Source organism: Apaloderma vittatum, unplaced genomic scaffold (genome assembly GCF_000703405.1).
Source record: "Apaloderma vittatum isolate BGI_N311 unplaced genomic scaffold, ASM70340v1 scaffold31311, whole genome shotgun sequence".
In the NCBI taxonomy this organism is placed as follows: Eukaryota; Metazoa; Chordata; class Aves; order Trogoniformes; family Trogonidae; genus Apaloderma; species Apaloderma vittatum.
This window is the reverse complement of record NW_009700200.1, coordinates 608-26,947: the sequence shown is the minus strand read 5'-3', so window position 1 is coordinate 26,947 and position 26,340 is coordinate 608. Positions and strand designations below refer to the sequence as shown.

The following is a 26,340-nucleotide window of genomic DNA, read 5'->3' as shown; positions in this document are numbered from 1 at the left end:
CTGGGCCTGGACTACGAGGAGCGAGTCCTGCCTTCCATCGTTAACGAAGTCCTCAAGAGCGTGGTAGCCAAGTTTAATGCTTCACAGCTCATCACGCAGAGAGCCCAGGTAAACTCTTCTGGAGGAGGCCTGCACTTAGATTATGAAGAAGCAATTAAACTGTGGCTATGGGAAGTGGTACAACAGATAAAGGAAAAATACGAGGATGATTAAGGGACTGGAACATCTCTCCTGTGAAGAGAGACTGAGAGAACTGGGGCTGTTTAGCCCTGAAAGGAGATGGCTGAGAGGGGACCTTATTAACATAGCAAATATCTGAGGGGTGGGTGTCAAGAGGAAGGGGACAATCTCTTCTCAGTGGTGCCCAGTAATAGAACAAGGAATAATGGGTTTAAGTTAGAACATAGGAAGTTCCACCTCAACATGAGGAGAAATTTCTTTACTGTGAGGGTGACAGAGCCCTGGCACAGGCTGCCCAGAGAGGTTGTGGAGTCTCCTTCTCTGGAGACTTTCAAAACCCACACGGATACGTTCCTGTGTGGCTGCCCTAGGGGATCCTGCTCTGGCAGGGGGGTTGGACTAGATGGTCTCTAGAGGTTCCTTCCAACCCCGAACATTCTGTGATTCCATGTTAGGCTGGTAGATGGTGCATCCAGATGGAAAGGGCATCCTGTTTATAGTCTGATTTTAATACAAGCACTAAGGCTGTATCACTAATTGCTGAGAAATAGACTGGATTTGCTCATATATAAAGTCAAGACTACACCGTAATGTAATGATGCTGGGGGAGAGCTGACTTACGTCATAGTCCATAGGCAACAGTAGAATTGGCTTTAGAAAAAATTGTTGCCTGGTCGTTCATGGGTCTCAGAAGAACTGTCAGAGCAAATTAAACAGTCTTAAAGGATCCGAAAAGTGAGGTGGATGAGCAGTTAACACAGCAAGTAAACTTGTAGTAATGTGTGCTACAGAAGAATAGTGCGTGTTTAAAAGAGAATTAGAGGGTAGTCTTGGGAGGAGATTGTGAAATAATAGGAATATTAGCTTTGGGAAGCCTATATCTGAGAGTTTGTGTTCTGATAATTTGATTGCTGGGGATTCTGAGAATATTCATCACCTGTTGCAGCTGAGGGAGAGAGAAGTTGCTGATTATCTTTTAAAAAGCTTTAGAGGAGATCCTGCAGGAGACTGTTTCTGATCCATGAAAAGAAAAAAAGGGAAATAGTAGCGCTAAGTGTCAGGGGTTGCTGTGAGAACTGCTCCATAACAGGGGCGTCAGGGTTTTGTGCTAGGCCATGTGTGAGCGCCGAAGGGACCTGTTAATGGTCTCATGTGAAGAGAATGAGTGGAAAGTGAGGGTGTGACAGGGAAGAAACAATGCCCGCAAGGAATTTAGGTTTGATGGAAGCAAAGGAGATGGTTAAGCATCTCTGAAATTTCTGAACAAACTGAATTGGATTTGCCTTCATGTCATATAATCACATAGTGTTTGTTCCTGTGAGGTGATGTGTGTTGGAGCGGTTGATAATCGGAAGAAAATGCAGTGATTTTGTGTAGTTATGCACTCACAGTTCGCACAGTAAAGGTTTCTGGCATAATTTTAGAATTCTGCTCAGAAACAGCTGCAGTAAAAGTAAAACAAATGCTAGACTGGTCAGGCATGTGATACTCTAGCAGTAATTTCTGGTTTTTGGTGCACAACTTGTCAGCCTGCCAGAAAAAGACACTGGCAAGTTCAAGGTAGAATAAACTAAAATATCTACCAATAACACTCATCTAAAGAGACTGAAAAAAGTGGAGCAACCATGCTAGATGAGTGGCTACAGTAATTAAGAGACATGACTCGTGGTAAAAAAAAAAATGTGTTAGTTTTTTTTTTTTTTATTCCTGTGTCTGAATACAGATATGAGGAGGGAGTCAAACTGCAAACAGTTGTAAATTCCAGATGGAGAAGGAAATACTTGCTGCCAAATCATGTGTGGGAACTGTGGAACTAGATGTGGTAGGATGTGAAAGCAAAATAAAACCTTTCAAGAAGGATTTTTATTTTTAATTGTATAGTATGGTTAAATAATAACTGTAAATGAGCTGTCACATACTTTTGGTGCGTAGCTATGGATATGGAATGTTATTTAGAGGCAACAGATTGAGAGATGGTGTTGATGTCCACGTTCAGGGTTTGGTTTAGGTAATGTCTCTCTCTGGCCCAAAGTGAATGAATGTGAGGAGCAGTTGTGGGTCGCTTTTGGAGTGTGTGGGAAGAGAGGAACAGCCTGTGCTGGATACTCTTCGCTCTGTTTGTGTTTCAGGTGTCCCTACTCATTAGGCGAGAACTGACGGAGCGAGCCAAGGATTTCAGCCTCATCCTGGATGATGTGGCTATCACAGAGCTTAGTTTCAGTCGTGAATACACAGCAGCTGTGGAGGCTAAGCAAGTGGGTGAGTTCAATTTATGCCTGAAAGGAGTGGGTTGCTGTTGCCTTTTTACTGAATTATTAAGCAGGGAAGCAGAGTTCGGGCTAGCATGTCACTGCTTTCGCATTAATACAGCTACAGAGTTATAAAATGGACCTAAACAGATTGTTTTTCAAGTATTACGAGAAAACTTGGGGTCATAGCTAGTGGGATAGACTATTGGAGGGACCGAGTTCCCAAGACTAGAGAAGCTCTTCAGACTGGGACTCAGTACTATGTGGGTCACATGCAGGTGGTCTGGATGCTGTTGATTTTACGTAAGAAAAAGTAAAGTACGCTCAGGTACATTTTGTGTTTGTGGATGTGGCCACAGAATACTCTCGGTTCTTTCGGAAGCAGAGCCCCCAGGCCCCAGCTCCGGGGTTCTAGCGGAGGGCTCGCAAGGTGAGATCCTCTTCCAATGCTTTTGGCCGTCCTCTCTGCAGCCCAGCAGGAGGCACAGCGTGCGCAGTTCCTGGTGGAGAAGGCCAAGCAGGAGCAGAAGCAGAAGATTGTTCAGGCTGAAGGGGAAGCCACAGCTGCCAAGATGATATCCTGCTTTGGGAGATTCTTTGGGAAGTGGTTTGTGAGCTTGATGGTCCCAGAGGCTCATGCTTAGCAGACATTGCCAGATGAGAGCCTCAAGTAGGTCACTCTTACTTATTCCCTCCCCTGCTGCTGCAGTTGGCCGGAGTGATGTTTGTCTGAGCTTACAGGTCAGAGCAGAGAAGGCCGTGAGCCTTTGCTCCCCGTTGTAAGGTTTCACTTCTGTTGGCTGTGTGCAACCATGATCCATAATGTTGTTCTTGATTTGGGGAGGTAAAAATACACCTGCCAGAGGCCCAGGTTATTGGGATAGAGATTGCTCGCTCCCCATAACATGTTTGATGGCTTAGAAGGAATTGTAAGTTCTTCTGCTGGCAGGTTTTTCCTTAACTTTTGTTCCCCTGTACTCAGGAATCCAGGCTACATCAAGCTACGTAAGATCCGAGCTGCTCAGAACATCTCCAAAACGGTGAGCATCGGGGCTTGGCATTTCCTTCATCCTTTTATAGTCCTTGTGCTGTCCTCCCACCCCAGCGGCCACATGATGAATTTAAGGCGAATGTGACCTGCCCTGTCCTGATCTTTGTTCCTGCCCAGCCCTTCTCTGCTCAGGTAGAGCTTAGGGTTTAGCTTGCAGTGATCAGCAGTTAGATGGGAGGTCAGGAGTTTGTGCCCTCCGTATGACAAGGCCAGATCCACATCAGATTCCGTCACCCATGCTCAGCTGCAGCCACCAAAAGCTCCTGGTTTCCTGCAGGCTGAGAAAGGGGGACAGATAAGCGTAGGATCAAAGGTCTTTGTGACAGAGAGACAGAGTGAGCACTTCTTCTAAAAAGTCTGATGGCACTGGGATGGGAAGTCAGGAAATTACAGAGTCATTCTGGGGAGTCACATTGATTTAACCAAGATCCTAAGTGAACGAAACAAGAGTGTTTGTATCTAGGGGAGGAGATGGGTTCTTTGTTAGTGCTGTTCCTCCAGTCGGGTTTATGCTCCCCTGTGCCATCTCTGTAATGGATTTCTTTTTTCAGATTGCTGCCTCGCAAAACCGTGTGTATCTCACAGCAGATAACTTGGTACTGAACCTGCAGGATGAGGGCTTCACCAGGTAAAGGGGCCAGGTGGCTGGATTTATCTGCACCCTACCTGTGAAGCTGGTCCCCTTTCTGAAGCTCTCTCAGGATCTTTTCTCTGAGAGGAGCCTGATGCAGGAGGACACAGCCAAGCAGGGAGCAGTCTTACTTACTGTGGAAAGTGAGACTTATTTTTCTGTTAAATCTAATCAATTTACTTTTTATTTTCTTCCCTTTTTTTTTTTTTTTCCCCCTCCTGCTACTCCATCTCCTAACACACAGAGGAAGGTAAGGCACTGCTTATTTTGATCTTTTTATTAGTACTTGGAACAAGGATGGTGATGTTTTCCTGGTGCCTGGGATGTTTCTGGCTTTGGGCCTTTCTGGCCCCGGGAAGTTTATTCCATCTTTATGTCAGTTCCCATTTGTTGTGTGAAGCTCGAAGCCTTCCTTGCAGGGACCACACAAACATTGGTACCAAGTGGGAAATGCTCAGTAATTGGAGCTCTGTGTGTGTCCCACAAGGAACCTTGAGTGGGGGAGTAGCTGAGGAGCGTCCTCTGATCTGTCCTGCATGTGCAGGGTGTCCTGCATTCATGGCGAAGAGGGCTGTAAGAAGGCAGTTAGATGATTGTGTGAATTTGCATTGGTTTGGGGTAACAATTCTAGGAAAGATGCTTTTATTACTCTCCAAAAGCTTTCCAGTCCATGCTAGAAATTCCCCCTGCCCTGCTTTCAGTGCTGGCAGGAGTATCTGTGGTATTTACTGGACACAGCAGTGCTAGCTGAGCTAGTAATAGCTTTTAGCTGTTAGATTTCTTAGAGTCAAGAAAGGAAGTCAGAGCTTCTTTGTTTTCTGTGGGACCTCTGATTCTTCATCCTCACCTCTGACCAGATTGTGGCTTACTCATCCAGAAGGCTAAAGGGGCTTTGAAAAAAAGTACCTGGTAGGAAGGACTTGGAAGCCCAGTTCTTTTGGGTGTGACACCCCACGCTCCCAGGTCTGTAGTGAGGGTCTGGTTTGGCTTCGCTTGTGCTTTGTGGACTAATGACTCACCTCTGTCTCCCTTTCAGTGACAGTCTTCTACTCAAACAAGGGAAGAAATGAAAGAAACTAGAGCTTCCTCGAGCCGGCAGCACTGACCAGCAGAAGATAGGAGTGAGGAGTTTCAGACTCCCTCCTCTAGCGTTGTTCACCCTCACTTTGAAGTTGCTAATGCAGTCGCCAGTTTTGATTCCCATGCCCCTGCTCCGTCACTGGTGATCCAGTTAGGGGATTGGGCTCTGCCTCTAGGCAGCTGTAGATCCTTCCTCACCCCACCAGTTAAATCTGGGGAGGGCACAAAGGGGCTTACTGGTATTAACCCATGTGGATATAGTAATTCATTAATCTTTAGATTTCTTTAGGGTAAAATCAGAATTCTTTTTTTGGCCAAGTGAGGGAATTCTGCTGCCATCAGCACCAGGCTTTTTTTTCTAGTAAATTTTGTTTCTCTTTCACTATTGATCCCAAGAGAACCTGGGACTGAATCCAGGAAAATGTCATTCATTGGGTGCCTGTCACTGCTGGAGTATCTATTTGTGTCACTGTCTGCTCAGTGATTCTTTCAAACATTTGTAAAAATTAAAAAGCCCAAATTTATGCTGTGTCTAAGTGTGCTTAGTGCCTGAAAGAAGAGGTTCTTCTGTGCCGATGGAGGTGGAACAGAGCTTTTATATGATTGGAGACAGAATCGGGATGTTTTAGGGATAGGAGCAAGAGAAATACCATTTTCTTTGCTGCAACATCACAGGGTAGCAAGAGAATGAGCAGATGTGGATGCCGATAGCAGTGTGGGTGAGCAGGGCCTGTTTGTTACCTGCCTGTAGGTGCTGGAGATCAACACAAGTTTACCTGTTTTTCTCTGTTACAGCAGCATGTTTGTAGTGTGTCCTCACATCTGTTGTTACACCTTTGTTTCCCTCCCCTGCTTTCCTGGTCAAACATTCCTCCAGTGATTAAACTCTCTTCCATGCTTGGTTTTCGAAGGCAAAATCTTGTCTGCTTCAGGGCTTTTTCCCTGCCCCACTGGACCATCCTATGCTAGATACAGGAGTTGGAGATTTGACAGAGTCAAGAAATTGTAGAATCTCCTTAAATAGAAGGGACCCACAAGGTTCATCTGAGTCCCAGCTCCCCACTGCACACAGGGCAACCTAAAAATTAAACCATGGGTCAGAGCATTGTCTAAACATGTCTTGAGCAGAGACAGACTTAAGGCCATGACCACTTCCCTGGGGAGCTTTGACCACCCTGTCAGTGAAGTTTTTTCCTGATGCCCAATCCGAACTTGCCCTGATGCAGCTCAGCCCTTCTGTTCTGTTGCTGGAAACTGAAGAGGTCAGCATCTCCCTCTCGCCTTCCCCTCGTGAGGAAGTTGCACAGGTCAGCCTTGAGTCTCCAAGCTGAATAAACCTGGTATCCTCAGCTTGTAAGTCAGGCTGCCTTTCACTGTGTGTTGCAGTCCTTTGGCCACGTTGTACTATTTTTATACCCCCTTGTGGAGCCCAGAACTGCACGCAGTACAGGAGGCAAGGCTGGACCAGTGCTTAGTGTAGTGAGACCATCACTGCTATTGACTGGTTAACTATAGCATGCTGTGCTTAATGCATCCCAGGAGAGTGCTGGTGGTTAACTCACAGAGCTTGCCGTTAACCAAAACACTCAGATCCCACTCTGCGCTCCAGCCCCTTGTTCACCTGGTCTATACGTGCATCCAGGATTGCACCATTCCGGGTGCAGAACCTGACCTTTGTTCATGTTAAATTTCATGTGGCTGGTGATTGCCCAGCGTCCTAATCTATTGAGATCTCTCTGTAAGGCCTCTGTCTCCTCAAGGGAACCAACAGGTCTTTGTAATTTGGTATTGTCAGCAAGCACTCTACTCCTGTGTCTAGAGCGTTGATAAATGCTTCCAAGAGAACTGTCCCTAAAATTGAGCCCAGAGAAGCGCCACTAGCGACTGGCTACCAGCTACATGTTACCCCATTTACTGTGGCTCTTTGAGCCTGACCCCTCAGCTAGTTGTTTACCCGTTGTGTTGTGTACATGTCTGGCTGTGTGTTGAATGCTGTCCAGAAGGAGACCCTGAGAGATAATATCAAAAGCTTTCCTAAAAATAGTTAAAAAAACCCCCACATCTGCTGCTTTCCCTTTGTCTGCTAGGTGGGTAACGGTATTATGAAAGATTATTAAGTTAGTAAGGCATGACTTTCCCTTCATGAACCCATACTGGCTTTGATGACTGCAGTCTCTTTCAAGTCTTTTTCAACAACTCCCAGAATAATCTCCATAACTTTACTAGGTACCAAAGTGAAAGAGACAGTTCTGTAACAACCAGGGTCTTCTTTCTTACCCCTCTTGAAAATTGGGATATTTGCTGTCTTCCGGTCAACTGGGACCTCTCCAGATTCCCAAGACTTACAAAATAGCTGAGAGGTCTCTCGATGACTTTGAGTAGCTCTTCAGTAACCTGGGATGTATCCCATCGGGCCCCCCTGACTTATGTGCATTCAGTTGCAGTGGCAAATCCCCTGTGAAGTCGAAGTCAAGTGGGAGTTTATCACTCCCTGAGCTGTGGTCCTCCAACTCGGTGCTCTGGACATCCCAGGGCCCATGACCATCAGTGTGAAAGAGAGAGAGGTGAAGAAAATGTTAAATGTATCTTCACCCTGTTTGGGGATAAGGTGACCAACCTCATCGAGTCACAGATCAATGTTTTCTTTGGTCTTCCTTTTGCTGCTAACAAACTTTAAAAACACTTTTTTTTGTTATGTACTCCAGTACCAGCCAGCTTCATCTCTAGCTGAGCTTGGACCATAAAAATTTTCTCTCTGTAGTGGCAAATTGCATGTCTATAGTCCTCCTATGTAGCCTGTCCTTGCTTCCAAAGTCCACACACTTTCCATCTAAGTTGCAGGAGATTTCTGTTCAGCCAAGCTGGCTTTCTGCCTCTCTTGACTTCTGGCATGTTGGAATTGCCTGCTCCTTCTGTGCTCTTCAAAGAAGGCCCTTAAACAGTGACCAGCACTTATGCACACCAGTATCCTCCAAAGCAGATTCCTAGGGGACCTTACTAGTTCATTGATCAGCCTAAAGTCTGTTTTCCTAAAATCCAGGGTAGTAACTCTGCTGACAATTTTTCTCATGTCACCACAGAATTTAAACTCAACTATTTCATGATCACAATGGCCAAGACAGCCACCCACAAGACCATCTCTATTTACAAACAACCGTTTCTATTTGCAAACAACTCCTATTTAAGCTCTCCAGTGAAGAAGAGAGGCCTTTAGGATCCTCTTACTCGTGTGAAGCAGAGCACAAGATGTTTAAAGGAAGAGATACAATCTATGGATTCCTGGGTTTACAACTCACTGTTACTGGAAACGAGAGTCGTAACTGATACCTGTATGTATAAACTTGCAACATCAAGGAAGCAGCTTGGAAAAGCATTCTCAGCCAGCCACCCACTTTATGTAACAGTGCCAAAGCATAAAGCAGAGCAGCACACTTATTTCAGTGCTGCAGTTCTTGGTGTACAATCATGAAAGTTATTTTTCAGTCTGTATTCGTTGCAGACAGTGTATCTGCCCTGTAACAACCAGGGTTCAACTTGGTGAGTGTTAAGTCTTTTATCAACAGTCTTGGGAATCTGGAGAGGTCCCAGTTGACTGGAAGACAGCAAATATTGTCCCAATTTTCAAGAAGGGCAAGAAAGAAGACCTTGGTTGTTACAGTATCCACTTATTGTGGACATATTAAATACAAATGAGGTTCTTGGGGTAACCAGGGCTTGTTCCAAAAGATATTTTGAGTAGAGTTTTTGCAGAGTTTAAGATAGCCATTGATATGCCTTGCTTTAGGCTCTGACAGCTTTCTGAGAAATTAAAACGATCCTGTCTGTTGAAGCTAGCCAGGTGTCTAAGGCAAAGATAGGTGTTTCCACAGGGTAAGTCTTAGCCCCATGGCTTAAAAGAGGGTATGTGGCAATCGTTCAGAGGTGAAACACACACCTGTACCCAGCTTTACTTCTCTGACCATTGTTTTCCCCACGGTCCCTCCCTCTAGTTTTCCTCTAGTGGCAGCAGCAGTACAAAGCCAGGCAGTAAATGCAGCTCACTGTTGGCTCAGAGGCTAAGGGAGGCTAAAATCTGTCACACGGAAAGAGGATCTGCTCACAAAGTACCTTCTGTCTCCCGACGCTTCCAACCAGTTTTCTTTCTGTATCGCGTGACAGCCAGTGGTGCCCTTCCAGCTGCGGAACTCCAAAAAATGATGAATTACTGATGTGAAGCTTGAAGCTGCTTTTTTGAACGGGACGAGTTCCTTCATCTCAGCAGGGTGTCAAATAGTGTTGGGAAGGGACCTCTGGAGGTCTTCAGGCCAGGCTGGTGCTGCAAGTGGCACCACAACCGGCACTGTGCCACACCACCTGTGGCTTTGTCCATTCTAGCACTGAACACCTGCAAGGCCAGAGTTCTCCCCTCTGAGCAGCTGTTTGAATGCCTTAGTGTTCAAGCTGCAGTTTGGGACCGGTGCCTCTCGTTTATTATCTGCCACTACCACCCCTCTGTGTAGCTAGAGATGAGAGTAGCTTACCTCTCAACCTCTTCACCAGACTAAACAAGCCATATCCCTTAGCTACTCCGTGCAGGTGACTGACCAGTATCTGTGAAGCCACAGTGTGGCCACACTCTGGTCTACCTTCTCCATAAAGACAAAGTTTCACTTCTAGCAAATGATACCTAGAAAGGAGCGGCCTATGACACCCTCTGGCTCAGATTGGTTACCACCAAAGACAGATAAGACAGATGAAGGAACTACTAACGATTTTGTGGCACGAGCATGATTGTTTTTCTGAATACCAAGATTTAAGAGCACCATACACTCTGTGTCTGAGTTTGTCACAGCTATCTTTCTGTGCTCAGACTTGCCTGATGACTGTTAAAACTCAAGCCTTACAGTAAGGAGCCACTGTAATTAGTCACAGCTTCTGTTCAGGAGTCTGAAGGCTGCAGGAAGTGATGCAAAACAAACTAGAGCCATTCTTGTAAGTCTGCAGGGCTGCAAGTGAAGCCAGGAGTATAGCTATACTCAAAGAGAAATTATAAAAAAACCCAACACTCTTGGGACTGAGCAGTCAAACAAATACAAGTTTATTTACAAACAAAGGAGGAAACATGGCCATCACATCGAAGTCTGGTATATTTACAGGAGCCAATTGAAGGATCAAGTAGAAAAGGGGCTGTAGGGCAGAGGGTTGCTATTAAGGAACGAGGAAGTTTCCTGTTGAATTGCAGAGGAGGTGAGATGAAATGGGCCAGAACCTTCATACTTTTAAAGCTGAGGCCTCAGGGAACACTGACAGGCTAAACTCTAACTCACAGCTGTGAGCAGAGATGTCGCTCCTGTAAGGAGCTTCCTCAGCTCTTCCTCAAGAAGTCCACTGAAGCTTGTCAACAGGGGAATGTTTGGGCCCCAATGCTCAGGGGGCAAAGGAAAGAAGGGGCATGACCTTTTCCCCTGTTAATGAATAACGAAGGGGCAGCAGGAGACTTTGCTGGCCTGAGCAGGCAAGGGACAATGAAGTTGGTCAGCTGAGCTGGGAAGCGGTCTGATTCCGAGCGCTGAAAGGTGCTGCGGAGCACAAGGGGAAGGCCAAGTTCCAGTTCAAGAGTGAGGAATGCGAGACAGGCCATCCTGGACATGAGGTGCAGTCCTGTGCCCCACATTCAAAACCCCCACATACGCTTATTTTTTCTTTAGTGAGCCTTTCAGCTTCTTCTCTGAGAAGCGCTGTTTCCGCACCTTCTCCTCCTTTTTCCCCAAGTTCTCATAAACTGTCGACTCCTCTTTCTGCCTGTAAGACCAGTGAAAAACAAGGGAAAAAATGAGCGAGCAGAGAACACCAGCCAGGCGAGCAGAAAGACTCTTGCCTGATGGAGGTCTAGCTGGGCCTCTGGTTCAGATGAGCTCTTACTGGGAGGATTTTCGTGAAGCCTTGGCATGTATGTTCCTCGCTGCAGGAGGGTAGGTAATGTTCCCATACTCAGACTCGTTAGGCTTGCCTTTCTGGGCCTGCAGGAGAGAAAAACCAAACTGAGAGGAGTATGGTCTGGGAGAAGCATGTGAGGCATCATGGAAGAGTTCCGATTGTCTAACCATGCTTCACGCTAGGATCTCAGTGAAGGCTGGTGGATTTCTGAAGTCCTTGGGCTCGGTGCGCTCTGCCCACTGCTGTCACGGAGGCGAGCAGTGGGGATGCAAATACATCCTCACACAGGGGTCAACAGGAGGGCAATACATTTCTGGAGGCATTGGAACGCCTTTAGCATCAGCTAAAGAATATTAAACAGCAGCAGTGACTGGACGCTGTCAGGGGCTACAAGGAGAGATGAAAGATGACACTTCTCAGCTAGCAGAAAATTCTGCAACTGCAGAACCAGGATAAGAAAGACAAAGGAAAGGGCAAAGTCTTTTCCTGTCTTAGATTCAGCTTGTAACAAAACAGCACTTGGTGGAGATGTTATGTAGAATGTAGCTGAAATAACCGCATCAAAACTTATCACCGTTTATCAGTTCAGAAGGGGTCAGTACTTGAACTGCTAACATTGTCCCCTGAATTTTAAAGAGAGGAACAGAGACTCAAATCTTGGTGCATCATTACAGTCTCTGTAGGGCCCAGTGCCAGCTTAAAGTCTGGGACACAGCTCAGAGCCAGCACCATGCAGGGCCCAGACTCACAGGATAGGAAAGTAGAGTCCCCTTCCTCACCTGGATAACTTCCAGCTTTTTCTTGGTTGTCTCTATGAACTGGCAGATGGCCATGTAGATGAACTTGTACTGGGCCTCTGTCTGTACCATCCCCGAGCGTTGGGCCCTCACCATCTGGATGGTCTTCTGGATGTCAATGTCACAGTCCAGCCCTAGGCAAGGGACACCAGAAAAGCTTATGGGCACGTTCATTGACCCCCTCTCCCAATTCTCCACCAAAAGCAGTCACAGTGGAGGTCAGTCAAGAAGTTTTCACCTCCCTCCATACTCTTTACTCCTTTATGGACCTCGTATCTCTCTGTCCTTGCTCAGCATCCTTCAAGTCTGGCCCTGAAGGAAGAGCCCAAGCTCAGGGAAGGCTCAAACCACAGTAAGTGGATATGGTGCAGAAATCCAGCAGCTGCCACACGGCAAGGACAGCACAACCTTCTCAAGGTTGTGGCAGGATCTCTCCCACTAACTACCTTACAGTTTTCAACTCTTTGCAGCCAGACGTAAAGGCACAGCCCTACTGGGTAAGCCAGTTTACTTCAAAATACTTTGGGATCCTCTTACCCTTGGTGGAGATTGTTTCCACTATCATATCAATGACGATGATAGTCCCAGTGCGGCCAATCCCAGCACTGCAAGGAGAGGACAAGCACAGGTCAGAGCAATACTGCTCCTGAAACAAAATGCAGCTGCTGCTGGGGAAGGATATGGCACTCGTAGCGGCTGTACTGCGATGCCACAAAAGAGTCATGGAGTCAACAGGCAGAGAGATTGGTTTGAGTGCATCGAAGGGGAAAAAGCAAATACGGGGGCTGGCATATGCTTCACTCACAAGACCCTGGGAACAGCTGTTGCAGCAGAACAGACTTTCTATACCTCACCCTGGGTAAAGGATGGAGAATGCTTCAAACCACAGCCTCTGTACCAACCTGCAGTGCACCAGAACAGGCCCTGCGCCTGGGATGCTTTCTTGCTTCTGGTTTATTTGGTCAAGGAAGCTGAGCACTCCTCCTGGCTCACTGGGTACGCCGTGGTCAGGCCAGCTCAAGTATTGGTAGTGCCAGATCTCACGCACAGCTTTATCCTGATAATAACAAAACACCCTACTCATAAAATTGTACCCCAGTCCTGTCCCTGGCCTCTGTGCCAGGGTCAGGTAGGACTGAAGCCAGAGGGAATCTTTGTCTCCTGCGCACTTCTTGGTGATTCCACCAGTATGATTCCAGCCTGAACCAAGTGGGAACAGCAGCCCCAAGAATGAGACAAGAGCAGCGTCACCACATCACCCAGCAGTTCCCAGCCTCGGGCGTACAGCAGCTGTTAGACCCAGGGGCCTGATGAGAGCCCTCAGCCAGGCACACTCACGTTGTTCACTGGACACACACAGAGGCGCCGGAGCTTGTACTCCAATGCATCATGCTCCCCAGCGTTCTCAACAAGGTAAGGACCATATTCCTTCATGCTGCCCACCTCCGGCCAGTAAGGCACGCATTTGTTCTGTGTGGACAGAGAGGGCAGGGTAAGGATAGGTAGAAGGCAGGAAAGAGAGAAAAAGCAGGGCAGTGTTGAAGAGATAAAGAGGGCAGCCCTAAGACACCGACAAATCGCTACTTACCCGCCCTTTCTCTACCTCCCGTGTAGTCATCACGATAATGCGCGTGTTCTCCTGCCACACCATTTGCCAGAAGTCATTGACTGTGGCATCCAGGCAACCCTGGCTAGCGATGTAGGTCTTGGTGCACTCATCCGGGCTGATCAGGTTGTTCTGAGTGCGGACAGGGGAAGATCAGGAGGGCTGCAGGAGCAGGCAGGCCTTCCCCCATTTTTGGCATACAGCCACCTTTCAAGAGTCTCACCTTGACGTAGTTAGCATTGATATAGTCAGATCCAGGTATATTTGAGTCCCTTCCTTGGAGGATGACTCTGGAGTGATCAACTGGGGATGCAGTGAAAGAATAGACAGAGCAGTGAGATACCCGGTGCCCAGCCACACGAAGCTGATTCACTGCCCCGTGCCACATCAATCATGCTACCTGCTGCAAGTAGCATGTTCCATATTTTCATCTCTCCTCCTCTGGGGTCAGACCAATCTCACCCCATCCTCCCTTCTCCCTACCACCCTGATGGACCATCCAAAGGTGATGAGTCTGATGTAACCCTCTCTCCTTCCTTCAAGGACATGAAAAGGCTGCGACCTCTCTCATCAGTGTTTAAATCCGCAATGGCACACACCTTGTAACCTGCTCTGGAGGACAAAGCAGGCTGAGGCAGAGCCAGGGATGACTTTACTGCCTATCTGTATCTACTTGGTTTGTTTGTGGTTTGTTTTTTGGTTGGTTTTTTTGTTTGTTTTTACAGTGCACATGCAAGACTCACAGGGCAAGATGTTCTTGTATCGGTTCTTGCTCTTGTTTTCAGGTCTCTGACCCTCGTGACGGTCAAACAGCTGCTTGCTTTCCTGTTTCTGCAGACTCTGCGAGCAGGAAAAAGAACAGTCATGACGAAGTCACAACGTATGACAGGGAAGGTGGGCATTCAGAGCAACAGTGGTGACTCTGGGGACACATGGGCTTGCTTGTGGAGGAGCAGAGAAGTGAAAAGCAAACCCAGAGTTGAAAAGTCCAAGGCTCATGCCCTGTCTTGGTGCCTCATTCTCCCAGCTATGAAAAAGCACACTTCTGCATCAGTGGGTCCAATTAAAGATGACACCCACTCCCCAGAGGAACAAGCCCTGTTTGAACCCCTCTGTTTGGAACAGAGACTTCTTTCAGAGACAAACTGACAAGAATTTACAAGACACTTGAGAAGTTTTTGTCTAGGAAGAAATCAAGGATGGAGAATGAGGTGGTGCACAGGGACTTCCCAAAAAAGCCAGAATAATGTCCTCCGGCAGTTTCTTACATCAAATTCCTCCCAGAATCCAGCCTTGGATGTCTCCTCAGATAGGCTTTTCTTGTTCAGTTCCTGCACTCTATTCTCAATGTCAGCAGCATTCACCCGTGTAGCGTAGTAGGGCTGGGGATGGGAAAACACAATGTGTTGGCATGAGAGACACACTCCTGGAGAGCAAAGTCTCCTCTGTGTGCTGTGGAGAAAGGAGAGGAACACAATGCAGAGACAAAAGCAAGTGGGTTCCTCCAAAGGATTCCTAACAGAGCAAATAGGATTTACCTGCTTCAGGTACAAAAAGGAGCCAGACACCTCTTCAATTCCAGTCTTCTTGAAGTGCTCCACCAGATCTGCCAAGCTGTCAAACGTTTCAGCACCTCCAACTGTGTAGCGCCCATTCTAAGCAGAGGAAGAATGTGTCACAGCTGCTCATAACATTCCCACAGACAAAGCTGGTAACGGTCAGGGATAAGGTAACACTGGGGTGCAAAGCCCAACAGAGGGCACCGCCCTGCGCCATCTAGAAAAGCATTTCCTCTGGCAAGGAGGTCAAATGGTACTTTGCCCTGAGAACAGCAGGCTCAGAGGATGGTGAATTGACTCAGGTTCTCAGTGGATGGAAGCCCAGAGAACCTACTCAAGACTCATTTGAAGTCAGTTCCTTCCTGCCCTTTAAATCTCCCTCCACTTTCTGCATCATCCCACATGAAAAAGACAGAAGTGACAGCCAGGTTGGTGACAATCTCCAGACTAAGTGTGGAAACCTTGCAGATGCCCATCCTCCTCCTCCAAGAGCTTTTAACTCTTCTGATGAAATCGTAATTAGAATCCTGCCAGTGATCTAGCCTTGGGTGAGGACATAAGGAACCTGCAAGGTGACAGCACTTTGATCCAAATTCAGAAACACTGCTGCTAGTAATCAAGCTGACAGGGCCCATGCTTTTGAGGACATGATCGCATAGACCTCTCCTACTCCTTTTCCTTTTGGCCACCTAACTGCTCACCTCACACATGATCTTGATATGCATGACTTTGAGCTGGGCTCCAGAGGCACTGGTTGCCCCAGCTGGTGGGGCATCAGAACCAGGTTTAAGCTGGTCAGTGAGGACGGACAAGACAAAATCCCCAGGTTTGCTGAGGCTCTCCCGCACCAAGAAGGTCCAAGGTGTGGCTTTGGCCTGGAGAAGTGACTCAGCTGCAGAGCCTGAGAGATGCCCATGGTACCACCTAGGGAAAAACAAGAGAGGGACAGAGGAGAGGTGGAGATGCAGGTAAGTGCCTTGAGCTGACGAGTGAAGGACAGCAGCAGTGGGGAAAGGGTGAGGGAGGGAGGAAGAAAGGAAGGTGGAGACAGAGGAGGGAGAGAGACAAAAAGGAACCCAAGGGAGGAGCAGGATCTTGGGAAAAGCAGATGACACACGAAGAAGTAGAGAGCTGGCAAGAAAAGCAAAGGGCAAGGGATGAGGTGGAGAGCAGAATGCTAATACTAGAGGACACAGTGGGAAAGCTCCAGGTGTGATCTAGTTGTGTGATACACAAAAGCACAGGTAAGCAATATGTGCTGGCTTGAGGACCAGTTGGGAAAGGGTAGTCCTTGGGTTTCAGCACCTTCCAGAATTAATGGAATTCTAGTCTTACTGCTGCTAGGTGCTTCAGAAACTCAAATACCAGGGGGAACAAAAATAAGCCTCCAATGAGCCAGAAACTCTCCCATCAGATTTAGCAGCACCGAGCTATCTGTGTTGAGATAGATCCATTAAAGAACCATCCCAGCGACCCCTTTCTGAAACTCAGTCACATCTTCAGTCAAAGGATAATTTCCATTCTCTAAGGTATATCATATAGCAGCAATCAGCCTAGCCATGGGACTAGAACACCAGGAGCCAGCTGGAGCCTATATTCTGCTCCTGGTGCTTATCACTGCTGTTGATCCGTGTGCACGTTCCTGCCCTCAGTGCAAACATCCAGCCAGAAGCTCCTTCTCTCCTCTCAGCACAAGCTGAGGAGCATCCCCATTTGACCAAGGTGCTCTCTGCCTCGCTGCAGGACTGGACCCAGGGCACAAAGGGACACAAGCATGGTGCAAAGGGACACAAGCATGCTGCAAGCCCCTTCCTACCTACAAAGGTCTCAGGGAGGGGTGTGCCTGCCCGATGGGATCTCATTGCACTCTGTGGTGTAGGTTCAAGCGATGGTCAACCACAAGCAGGCTGGGAGATGGGACAGCCCTGGCCTCTCCTCCTTCTGCAGGGCTCTTGAACCTGCAGAAGCTCCAGATGTGGCCCAGGTTGTCTCTGTGCAGATCCTCATGCCTGTCCCAAACTCCACAGTCTCTTTGGACTACACCGTAAGGTCCTGAGGGGCACTGCTGAGCTGCCAGGTAAGGATGTGGAAAGCCATGTTTACTGCAACTCTGTCCTGCTTCCACAGAACTCGCTTGGAAGCTGGAGCTAGAGATCCAAACTGTAGAAAGCTGAGAGCTGTGAGGTGCTCTGGGAAATGCTCCAAACCATCCCACTCCTTCAGAAACCCGTTTCCCAGTGGAGCCTCTACTGGTTCCAAACCCATCTCAGCCCAGGCGCCACCCCAGCCCTGGTGCTCCTGCCCCGGCCCCTTCGCTCCTTCTAAGCTGGGTGTCAGGGAGGGAATCTGGGCCCTTCTCCTCCAACAGGGGTGGGCCTAATTCAAACAGGCCACTCTGGTCCTGGGATGTCTCCATCTCCAGCTGGAGCCAGGTGCTTGGCTCTGCCTTCAGGGGCCTTTGCCACACGGCTGCTGCATCAGCCAAAGGCTTGTTCACTGTGGCTCTGTCCTGCTTCCACAGAGCTGCCTCAGCAGCTGGACGCACAGCCACTTGGCCATCTCCCCTGGTGAAGAGCATTTCAAAAGCAGGTAGCTCTTGCACCAGATTGACTTGCAACACCACTCCCTGCTCCCGCTCCTTTCAGGTACCGCATCCAGCAACAGCCACGCTCTATATGTCACCATGTGTGCTACTGTCAAGGCCAGGCTGACGCTCAGTGGACGAGCCAGTGTGGTCAGAGCTGTGGGATACCCCCTGGGGAATGGCTGACCCTTCCTGCTTGCCAAAGAGGTCTCCTGGCCTTCACAGGTAGGAAGGGGTTAATGGTCCCCCTTCCCCTCCTCCCTTCCCCCTGTAGAGCCCAGCTCTTCAAAGCCACGTGATGGAAAATCACTTGGGGAGAGAGTGAGAGGAGCTTTCGTAAGAGCCTGGTGAGGGGAGAAGTTTCCAACCGCAGGGAGGAAGGGAGGAAACTGCAGGGCCACAACCCAACGGCCTTGAGTGGAGAGGACAGCCATCAGGCAGACCCCAGCCCCCCTGCAGCCTGACCCCAGAGCAAGCAGGGGGGTACCCAGAAGCTGCAACCAGGGCATCTTTGCTCCCTGTCTCCAGGTGTGCAAGGAGGACCTGTCCATTGTGCGACACCTCCCTGAGCTGCATCAAAGAGCTTCAAAGCACAATGCAAGGGTAAAACCACCTGATTTGATTTAGGAACTTGGTGTCAGAGACATATGCAAAGCGGGGACAGAAAGGAGACTAAACGAGGCTAGGAATAGCAGGGGAACATGGTCCTGCTTCTCAGCCCCGTTGAGTCACCCAGACCCAGAATAACCAAAGAGGTTTGCGGCAAGACTGAGGGCTTCCAGATAAAACATCGCTCTGTGGACCACTGCAGACCCATAACAAGCACCACAACCTTTGCTTTTAGGCACAGTACGTAAACAGCAAAGGTAACAGGAAACCAGAAGTAAAAATAGATCCCTAGTAGGTCTGCTGTGATGGGTCAAGCTATGCTCAGCTACTGCCAAGGATGCTGGCCCCACAGAAACACAGGAGGCTATAGAAGCAGAAGGCACTTTTTGCAGGGTGTGCCCTGGGGATCCAGACAGGGCAGCAAGAAGGCCATGAAACAGAGAGGAGATCTCATCACAGACACACCAGCTGCTTTGCTTTTTCCATACCTCTCTGTAGTGGGGTCAGAACAATTGAGGGGGTATCGCAAGTCAATGATGGTTCCATCTTTGTCCTGCAGCGAGCCCTGTTGCTGTGTGTAGTACTCCACCAGTTCTGACAAGGTGGCAAACTTCTCCCCTCCATACAGGTCATAAAAATCCCCGGTATTCTGGATGCGGATGTGGGTTACCTGATCACCAACCCTGCGGGACAATGCACAGAGCAGTCCAGTGAGGCGGTTGGAAAAGAGGCAACAAATATTCTGCATTACCTCCTGCCATGGAACCAGAGCAAACCATCCCAGTGAAAGGAGGGGACTGGAAAGAGAAGCTCCTGGGGCAACTTGATGGAGGGTCTAGAAGATGCTGGGAAGCTTAGGTCCTTTTCAGCTTGGGAAGAACTCAAAGGAGTAAGGACAGGATTAAGATGCCACCAAAGGACATGTGAGGATCTAAGCATTCTGCATACGTAATCCTGGAAAGAGGGAAATTGGGGTCCAAGTTACTCACCGGACTGAAAGAGAAAAATCCCCCTGATTCTTCCGACTGGGTCTGGCCAGAAAGCTCCCATGGACACCTCGCCCCTTCAGTAAGGCTTCAGCTTCCAGCCCACTCAGGTCACGATGAAACCACCTAGCAGAGTAAACAAAAGCGAGACTAAGTGAATAAAAAGGGCCAGGCATTTTTGTGGAGAATTGTACAGTGAAGAATGACCCCAGTCAGCATCCCTAGGGATACCCATACAGGTGACAGCCAGCAGCAGCATCTCTTCCTGCTTCATACATGCCCCTACGAAAGGTTTCCATTGAGATACAACTTCCAAGACAATCCCCTCGTGCTTTTCTCATCCCCCTCCTTACACATACACCCCCACTTCTCAGCCTCTCTTACCTCACCATTGTGGAGGGCAAAAGAAGAGGGGGCCAAGCGGCTCCCACCAAAGCAACTTGAAAAACACAGAGGAAAAATCAGTTCGTGCTGGTGAGAAAAGGGAAGTTGGAGGTCTTTGCTGGAGCACCCGACGCCAAGCTGTTTCTGAGCCTCTCGGGAGCTGGCCATGTATATCTCCTGGTGTCTACCGTCAGTCCTTTCAGACCCTCTCCATCCACCTGCTTCTGGATATGCGCCTCGATCTGCGGTGCTCTGCCCAGTGCTGCTGGGCACAGGCAGGCACAAGCTGGTGCGCAGCCGGGCACATGCGGCTCCAGGAACAGGAAGCGCTCTGAGCCATCAGCTCCCCAGCCCCGACCCGCTTTGCACACACTTCTGCTTCTCCTTTTGCGTCTTTCCTCCCCATCCCCCCTGTTATTCTCGGGTGTCTGTCTTTTTTCACACCAGGGCTGGCTCTATGAGTGCGCGTCTTGGGTTCCGGCCGTGCTCACAAAATTCAGTTCTGTGTGTCCTCTGTTCCCCTTCTTCCCCAAAATGCCGGTGTGAGACATGAGTGCCTTTGCCGTGGTGCTGAGAGGACCAGGGCTACCGGGGATCACCCGTGCACCTGCAAGGCTGCAGTGGGCAGCACACGGCGGCATTCATCGAGCGGTGAGGCATGCTACTACAGGCTAGGAGTGCCCGGCCACACCGCTTGGCTCTGCTGGGCTGTCCTCAGATACCCAGCTGGAACCTCCACACCCCAGCTCACTGACCAAGCCCCCGGGCTGGTGTATGTCCTACATGCTCTGCGCAGACACGGGGGGAATCTGTGCAAACCCAGAGCTGCAGGCTTGGAGGTCCAGGCAGGCTGGCACTCTAAGCACAGTCTGGAGAAGAGCCCAGAGCTGCGGGATGTGACTGATGAGCAGTGGTAGCTCAAAAGCAATGGGATGGGGTAGGGGGTAGGAGGTGGTGTTGCAGCTGCCCAGAAAAGCGGTCCGAGCTCAGGACAAACAGGTGTGCCAGGCCCACACAGCACCAAGAGAGCTTAGCCTAGCACCTTTGGGATCCCAGTACAGCATACTGTGGACAAAGCTGTTACAAAAAGACACTTACTTGTATCTAAAGAAGGAAAACTAACAATTTCCAGTTACCTAGCCATTTCTGCCCTTTCCCATAGCCCTGGCTTCAAGGTCTGCAGGTCTCATGAAAGAATGGGAGCTAAGCAGTGGCCAAAGCGGGCAACACATCTGGCAAAGGAGCCTGACTTTTCCTTGGGTCCATGACAGCTACCCTGTGTGGGCAGCAGAACAGCGAGAGACATGCTTATTTCAAGTATCAGCAGCTGCAGACTTCCCTGCACACCACAAGACTGGGAAATCATGCAAAAAGCTGAACAGGCTGCTAGCAATGACCAAAACAAAACTTATGGCCAACACAGAAACCAGCGACAAAGGGAAGTATGTGAGGGACGAGGGGGAAGCTAAACTTAATTGCTAGAAAGGCAACACAGGCACCTACAGTAACTTCCTTTGAAACGGTTCTAGTTTCACAGCCATAATGAGCTGGGATGTGGTGAGCTGCAGGGATCCAGCTGCACTAACTTAAAACTGATATTAAAAAAAGACACTCTAAAGGCAGAGAGACCTGTGGCTCCAAGGAAAAACCTCTGCCTAGAAGACTGCACCTGACTCAAAGCCAGCCTAGCACTGGCACAGGAAAAAAATATTGTTTAGTGGTAGGAGAGAAATTTTTTTTTTGGGCAGAAGTATCAAAAGAGAATTCCTGGCACCAAAAAATATTAGATTATGTAGGCTGATATGAAGCCACGGCAGACAAAAAAGAAAACCAACACCTTATGAACTGTCGGAAGTAGAAAGTCTGCCTGAGGAAAAGAACATTCGTGGGACACAGGGCTGAACAGAGAAAGAACAAGGCAGCAAAGAGCCCAGATCAGAGTCAGAAGGGTGAGTTAGCACTGAATCCATGTAGTTCAGCATTACAGTTTTAGGACAAGCCACGAGGTGCAGTGTAACCCACGTGTCAGCATTTGTGTGGATACAAATCCCAAATTACTTAGTTTACAGGACAAAAATCATACTTCTGGTTGCTTTCAGCTCAGGAAAGGACTGGATGCACACAGCTGCCTTAATCAGGGCCATCTAATTAAAAACTACCAAGTAGGAGCTCCTGCTGGTAAGGGAAGGAAACACCACAGTAGAGAAGCAATTGGTTGGCATCTTTGAGGTTGCTCATCCGAACGGCTGCAGCATGGAACAGTAGATTGTAAATGAGCTGCTAAAATATTTTCTTAATATAATTAAGAGGTAAGAGATTTCAGAAAAGAGATTATTCTTATGATGTTGTTTGACTTTCAGTACCACACCGGTGATAGAATATCATCTTGTAAACCCTTCGTGGAGCCAAGCCACAGCTAGCACAGGAACAAATTCAGAGGTAAAGATAAATAAAATAGCTAATTAAAAGACATGCTCATCTGGACAGGATCCAGCATAAGGCCAGTAAGACAGTGAAGAATCTGGAGCGCAGCACAGACAAAGGGAGCTGGGTTTGTTCAGAAAAGGTGGTTAAGGAGGGATTTAACAGCTGTCTGAGACTCCCTGACAGGGGGAGATGGGGGTTTTAGAGATGATGAGCCAGATTCTTCTTTGTGAGACCCGGCAAAAAGGCAAGAGGCAACCGGCATAACGTGCAGGGAGGGCAATTCTGAAGAGCTATATTCTGAAGAGGTTATCAGGAAAAATGACACAGGCACTCCCCCCAAAGGACGATTCAGCAACTGCCACAAGACCCCGGAGAGGCTGGGCAACCTCCACACGTGGAGATTTTCGGGCTTCACCTGAACAAAGCCCCACGCAACCTCATGTAGCTTTGGGCACAGCTCTGCTGTGAGTAGGGGGTGGACTAGGTGATCCAGGGGTCCAAATGGTTATCAAAGGAAGAGCAGAGGAAGAGGATTACATGTAGAGTTTCTTTACCCATGTACTCCCTAGGTCTCTACGTGGCAACTTGTAGAATCAATCCGTAGCAAAATCCGCAACAGTTTTAGCATCCTTTGGCAAGGGGTTGCACTGCTCCAGCTATAGACACACCCCTCCTCGTTTGGCTTGCTTATAGCCTGCTCCCTGCCTCATTTTTGTTAGCATCTGATTGTTGCTGAGAAAGAAAAAGCAATGACTGATTCCTACTCACCCCCTCCAAGCTACTTGTGACAGAGGTCTGCAACACCCACATCCTTCCTCAGCTCTCTGCCAGGCTGTAGACTCCAGCCCTGCTAAGGTCTCCTTCATGCAGAACTGTTCTACACTTCTGATCATCTTTACTGTCCCTCTCTGAGATGTTTCCAGCTCTGGTGTATTATTTTGGAGATAAGACTGAAGGGTGGCCCAGAACTGCACTGCTCAAGAGGCTGGCAACTCATGGACACGAGAGAGACAGTGATGATTTCTGCTCTTGGTTCACCACATTAATAATTGCATGGGCTTCTATACGATCACAGTCTTACTCCAGAGAGGTAACGATTAGTTCACAGTTCATTGGTTCATATGTAAATTTTTAATTATTTTTCTGCATGAACATCATTTCACATATACCCACATGTAACTTCACCTGTTATTCTGTTGCCCACTCATTCACTCTCACAAGGCCTCCTGCAATTATTGACCATCAGCTCCCACCCAATCATCCTGAATAACTTTCTACCATCAGCCAATTTTCTCATCTCACCAAGCTCTCTTTCGAGGTCATTTGGGAATATACTGAACAATGTATATTTCGGGTTAGGCCCCTGTGATCTGACCACTGATGACATGCCTGGGCTACAAAGACTGGACGGTTTATTCATAGAATCATAGAATGGCCTAGGCTGGAAGGGACCTTAGAGATCATCTAGTCCAACCTTCCTGTCATGGGCAGGGACGCCTCTCAACTAGATCAGGCTACTCAAGGCTCCATCCAACTTGGCCTTGAACACCTCCAGGGAGGGGGCAGCCACAACAGCTCTGGGCAATTTGTTCCAGAGTCTTGCCGCCCTTGTACTGAAGAATTTCTTCCTAAGATCCAATCTAAATCTATTCTCCTTCAACTTAAACTCATTTCCCCTTGTCCTGTTGGTGGAAACTCTTGTAAAAAGTCCCTCCCCAGCCTTCCTGTAGGTTCCCTTCAAGTATTGGATTCCGGCACCTATTGGGTCCCCTCAGAGTCTTCTCTTTTCCAGACTGAACAATTCCGGCTCCTTCAGCCTGTAGAGGTGCTCCAGCCCCTGGCTCATCCTTGTGGCCCTCCTCTGAACACGCTCCAACAGATCCACGTGCCTCTTATGGTGGGGGCACCAGAACCGGACTCAGTATTTGAGGTGGGGTCTCACAAGAGCAGAGTAAGGGAGGAGAATCACCTCTCTTGATCTGCTGACCACACCTTCCATTTTCTATTTTCTAGTAGTTCTTTACTCAAGTTGCCATAATTTTAGCCTTATTTAAAGACTTTGATGAGAAAATCTTGTCAAATAATTTTTTTGGAAATACAAAGGAACTGTATCAGCCAGACCTGCCTTATTCACAAGCTTGCCAAGTCCCTCATAAAACTCCAGCCTTACAAGACAGGATTTGCCTTTACAAAAGCAGATGCTGACTTTTTCTTTAATATCACACTCATTGGTGTCTCCATTATACTGCCTACCCTCTTGCCCAGATACCAACTTTATTGTTCTGTGCTTTCCTTGCACTTGGGAGATCCCGTCTGGAGCCCTTTTTGAAAATCAGCATTGCATTTGTTACTTCTAATTCACAGCAGAGATGATTTTAGACAGGAGGTTTTGCCATTCTACAGAGTACTGCATTGCAGTTCAGTTGTTAGGGCAGAGCCAAGGCCATCTGGGCTTGGGGAATGGGTAGATGGACCAGCTCCTGTGATTTGCCCAAGACAGATGCTCTCTGTCACGACACAGGACCCCAGGACAGAGCTGGACAACCACCAGGGTTGCCCATATCCTTACCACTTAGTGACACTAGTGCAAATCCCATTTCCTTACGCCATGCCACTGCCACCTCCAGCGCAGGGCACCTTTTTGGACTGACCGTGAAGATTTTGTGTCCCGCTGTTCCATAAACAGCTAGAAAGAAGTTGTAAAGCGTGAATCAAGAAATAACTACGTTTTAAAAGCTCAGCCACCTGACCTCTCTCAGTACAAAAACCTTCAGAGATGCTGCATCTGCGGGGCTGGCAGAGAGTTACTGCAGCGGACTTGGCATCGCAGACCCTGCTTGCTCTTTGTCAAATTAAGAAGCAGCAGCCACAGCAATAACAACCTAAAGCACCATGAACTCCAGTCCTCTGCCTATCCCATAGCTCCTATTAGAAGGTGGGTTTTTTCCCTTCAGTGCTCGATTGCTACTGCCAGTATTTTTATTTTTCTCACCAACAGCTTGTTTTCCTCCCTTAACTAGCACTCATGGCACTCACCCACAGGATGGCATCAGGATCTTGACTCTCAGATCCGCACTGACCCAGCGACTGACACCAGCTGGTGGAGGAAGCACCACAGCCCTTAACCAGGGCTTCCTAATAAAGAAAAGAAAGCAATATTGGAATTATGGAGGCAGTATCTTGAGATGCAATTGGGAGAGAGCTCAAAGACCTTGACGTGCAAAAGGGTGGACTTGCACCCTCCCAGTAGGGCTGGACACTCCTGGCAGCGAGTGTCAAGGCTCTGGAGTAGCAGCCGGCAGCGCGTGGGGGTTGTGGCTCCTCGGTGACTCACCTGTGTGTGATCGGCACAGGCACAGTCCCGAACTCTGCCTGCTCCCAGGCAGACTTAAGGACAAGGTAGCTCCAGGTCAGGCAAACCACAGGCCTCAAGCGGACAGCTTCATTTTCACCATTTGCAAAGCACTTCCTGGGCTGTAGTTAATGAATAATTAGCGGGGTGGGGGAAAGCCAAGGCCAAGCCAGGAGAGGTAGATGGAGACGGAAGAGACTGACTGTTCTTCCTGCCTCCCATCCACTGAGCTCACGCCCTCACTGGCTACATTCCTGCCTGGTTTGTAACTGAAAGGCACACAAGGCAAAACCGGACACAATTCTATCACGCTTGGCTTGCAGCAACCTGCTCGCCCGGGCCTGGCTTCTTCACCCCCAGCCCCACCACCCTGGCGCCCACCGCCCTCCCCAAAGACCTCAACGCTCCCAAGGGCGACAGGCACACGAGGCAGACGGCTACAAGGAGACACATTTGCTGTCCCTTCATTTGATTCAAGTCGGAAACACAAAATACCATGCTGAAGAGAGGCTGCTCCCTTAGGGTTGCCTCCCTTCAGTTCCCCAAACACACCAGATACAACTTTATGAAGTTTATGTTGTTCTAATCCAGGCTGTACCAAATGAGGCAAGCTCAGCCCTCCCATGCCATGTCACTTCTTGTGGCACCTCTCTGCTGACTCTTTTATTAGGGTTAATATTAATATTGCACATTCAGGCGGAAAACAGCTCAGCCACGGGCACTGGTGATGGAGGCAAGGGAGCTGCGGCAGGCCTGCTGGGGACAGGGGTCTCAGCAGCATTTACAGTGCTTGCAGAAAGGCACTACACGGTGTCTGGGGGACACACGACCTACTATGTTGCAGACAGAACATTTGTAAACGCTTGCTCATAGACAGGGCTTAGCACCTCTGAAATGTTAAAAACAAAGAAGTCACTTTGATATCAAGC

General features: G+C 48.6%; 2 protein-coding genes across 4 annotated transcripts; one reads left to right on the top strand and one right to left on the bottom strand.

Moving 5' to 3' along the window:
* Positions 1-3: 3 nt before the first annotated feature.
* PHB2 (prohibitin 2) lies at positions 4-5,704 on the top strand (the record flags this gene model as incomplete). Its single annotated transcript, XM_009878677.1, has 7 exons — positions 4-108; positions 2,310-2,439; positions 2,901-3,033; positions 3,412-3,469; positions 4,032-4,108; positions 4,356-4,361; positions 5,148-5,704. Coding segments are annotated over 7 exons (543 nt in total), but the record flags the coding sequence as incomplete, so codon positions are not given.
* A 5,159-nt stretch (positions 5,705-10,863) lies between these two features.
* PTPN6 (protein tyrosine phosphatase, non-receptor type 6) lies at positions 10,864-25,109 on the bottom strand. Of its 3 annotated transcripts, none has more exons than XM_009878672.1 (15): positions 25,096-25,109; positions 19,252-19,374; positions 18,751-18,945; positions 15,771-15,993; positions 15,049-15,165; positions 14,779-14,892; positions 14,254-14,350; positions 13,734-13,813; positions 13,493-13,642; positions 13,243-13,374; positions 12,807-12,961; positions 12,442-12,509; positions 11,887-12,038; positions 11,093-11,190; positions 10,864-10,972 (listed from the first exon to the last, which is right to left on the bottom strand). In XM_009878672.1, the coding sequence occupies exons 1-15, from the start codon at positions 25,107-25,109 to the stop codon at positions 10,864-10,866; spliced, it is 1,827 nt and encodes a 608-aa protein (XP_009876974.1). The 3 variants fall into 3 exon arrangements, with proteins under 3 accessions (XP_009876974.1, XP_009876975.1, XP_009876976.1); XM_009878673.1 differs by lacking the exon at positions 25,096-25,109 and adding an exon at positions 21,651-21,664; XM_009878674.1 differs by lacking the exon at positions 25,096-25,109 and adding an exon at positions 19,633-19,936.
* Positions 25,110-26,340: the final 1,231 nt, after the last annotated feature.

Bases quoted from the DNA above. Each gene is read 5' to 3' on its own strand.
- PTPN6 (XM_009878672.1), bottom strand. The intron at 18,946-19,251 runs GTGAGTAACTTG...ATTGTCCCGCAG, and splicing joins GATTTTTCTCTTTCAGTCCG to GGTTGGTGATCAGGTAACCC. The intron at 11,191-11,886 runs GTGAGGAAGGGG...TCTCTCCTGCAG, and splicing joins AAAAGCTGGAAGTTATCCAG to GCCCAGAAAGGCAAGCCTAA.